Source organism: Rhinopithecus bieti, unplaced genomic scaffold, assembly GCF_001698545.2.
Source record: "Rhinopithecus bieti isolate Rb0 unplaced genomic scaffold, ASM169854v2 scaffold_73682, whole genome shotgun sequence".
NCBI classification, from domain to species: domain Eukaryota; kingdom Metazoa; phylum Chordata; class Mammalia; order Primates; family Cercopithecidae; genus Rhinopithecus; species Rhinopithecus bieti.
In genome coordinates, this window is record NW_016829166.1 from 300,187 (window position 1) to 302,315 (window position 2,129).

The 2,129-nt window shown below is 53.3% G+C and overlaps 1 protein-coding gene across 1 annotated transcript; it reads left to right on the forward strand.

The window, feature by feature from the left end:
* Positions 1-301: 301 nt before the first annotated feature.
* Positions 302-1,745, forward strand: LRRC30 (leucine rich repeat containing 30). Its single transcript, XM_017864675.1, has one exon. The coding sequence runs from the start codon at positions 551-553 to the stop codon at positions 1,454-1,456; it is 906 nt and encodes a 301-aa protein (XP_017720164.1). The 5' UTR covers positions 302-550; the 3' UTR covers positions 1,457-1,745.
* The last annotated feature ends 384 nt before the right edge of the window (positions 1,746-2,129 follow it).

The following is a 2,129-nucleotide window of genomic DNA, read 5'->3' on the forward strand; positions in this document are numbered from 1 at the left end:
TCACTGTAAAGTTGTCTGGCTGAGCTCCCGCAATCCTGCCACCAGCCGGTGCTTGTGTGACCTGCTCTGTTTTCCACTTTACTTCTTTTAGAGATGGGCTTGTTAATCACCCTCCTCAACTGTGACACCCAAGAAAAGCTGAGAGAGTAAAGTTATATGCAGCCTTCCTGTGACCTGTTTGCATGTACCCGGTCAATAAAACTCAGGCAGAGTGACAGTGACAGCTGCCTTGTAGCATTCAGAGGGAAATGAGTAGTTTAGCAGCCTCCTGGACAAGTATATCATTACAGCCCAGCTGCTCAGAGAAAAAACACCTAAACCCTGGGGGACAGGCCCAGCTCCTGCAGCACCCAGGGACCTGTCTCGGATACCTGCAAGGCCTGATCGAGACTCTCCGGGCAGCTTTCTCCACGCTAGGACCGCCTAGTCACAAGTTGGTTCTCACCCGGACGCACGCTCCCTGCCTGCAACAGCCTGGCTTTTAGCAGCTGAGAGGACACAGTCCCTGCCTGGGAGGTGGCAGCGGAGAGTGAATAGAAGGGAAGGTACAATGGGGGCCAGGCAGTCAAGGGCCAGCTCCAAGGATAAGGGCCCCAGGAGGATACTCTTCACGGGGAGGAGACAGAAGTTTTCTCCGTGGGACGATGCCCTGCTCTCGGGAAGGGACCCGCGGTCTCTGCTGAAGCGGGGCATGCACCACGTCAGCTTCAGCCTGGTCACCAGAGGAATGACAGACATCCCCGACTTTCTGTGGGGCTTGTCCGAGGTCCAGAAACTCAATCTGTCTCACAACCAGCTCCGGGTTCTCCCTCCCGAGGTGGGGAAACTGACCCGGATCGTGGTCCTGAACTTGTGCGGGAACCGCCTGAAGAGCCTGCCCAGAGAAGTGAGCCTCCTGCAGTGCCTCCGGGTCCTGTTTGTCAACATGAACTGCCTGACCGAGGTGCCGGCCGAGCTGAGCTTGTGCCGAAAGCTGGAGGTCCTGAGCTTGTCGCACAACTGCCTGTCCCAGCTCCCTGCGTGCTTCGCTGACCTCTCCAGACTGAGGAAGCTGAACCTCAGCCACAACGTCTTCGCGCACATCCCCATGTGTGTGTTCTCCCTGAAGGAACTGACTTTCTTGCACGTGGGCTCGAATCGCCTGGAAAACATCGCTGAGAGCATCCAGCACCTGACCAGCCTTCAGATCTTCATCGCAGAGGGCAACAACATCCACTCCTTCCCGAGGTCGCTTTGCCTGGTCACCAGCCTGGAGCTGCTGAACCTCAACAACAACGACATCCAGACCCTCCCGGGCGAACTCCACCTGCTGTGTAGACTGGTGAGGATCGCCTGGAATCCCATGGACAAAGGGCTCCACATTTCCCACAACCCTTTATCCAAGCCTCTGCCGGAGCTGGTGGAGGGGGGCCTGCAGATGCTGTTCGGCTACCTGAAGGACAAAAAACACACATGACGTGGGTCCTGGAGGCCTGGATGGGAGGCAGCTCACCTGGACTCGGTCAACCGGGGTACTTCTCTCATCTCAGCTTTCTACTCTCACCCTTAGTGTCTGGCAATGCTTTTGTTAATATTTGCTAAGTTGAACATCCATGTTAAGGAGGTGTTTGCTTTTAACTCTGTATGTTCTTAATAACCTCTGGATTATCATGTTCATCTCATCCTAAGCATAAGTTGAAAGAAGGGGTTGGTTTTCCCCAAAGAGAACTAACAGTTCTGGTTCTTCTGAGGAGCAGTGAGATTCAGCCCTCGGGAGAGTGGACACCTAACAGGTCTGAATTCAATGTAATTCAAAAGGCAAATATTTGCTAAGTACTGTGTGCCAAGTACAGTATGAGGTGCTGAAACCTGGTTTCAGATAGTTTCTACCCTTGAATCAGCAACCTGTGGCCAGGTGGCAACGTCAAGACACATTCCTCCATCAGCCTCCATGAAGCATTACTTGGGACCAAAAGGCAAACCACAGTGTGCTCTGTCCCCAATGACCCAAACAGGCAGAGCTTTCCCCTTGAGTTCTGGGGGACAATCATAGGAATTTTTCTTTCATGCGGCTACAGAGGAATAACCAAGCCACTCATGCTTATGTCTGGTGGTGAGTAATGGGTAGAAGGATGGCTTTCAGATAATAA

Excerpts from the sequence above, each read along its gene's own strand:
- LRRC30 (XM_017864675.1), top strand. The coding sequence starts at position 551 with ATGGGGGCCAGGCAGTCAAGGGCCAGCTCCAAGGATAAGGGCCCCAGG.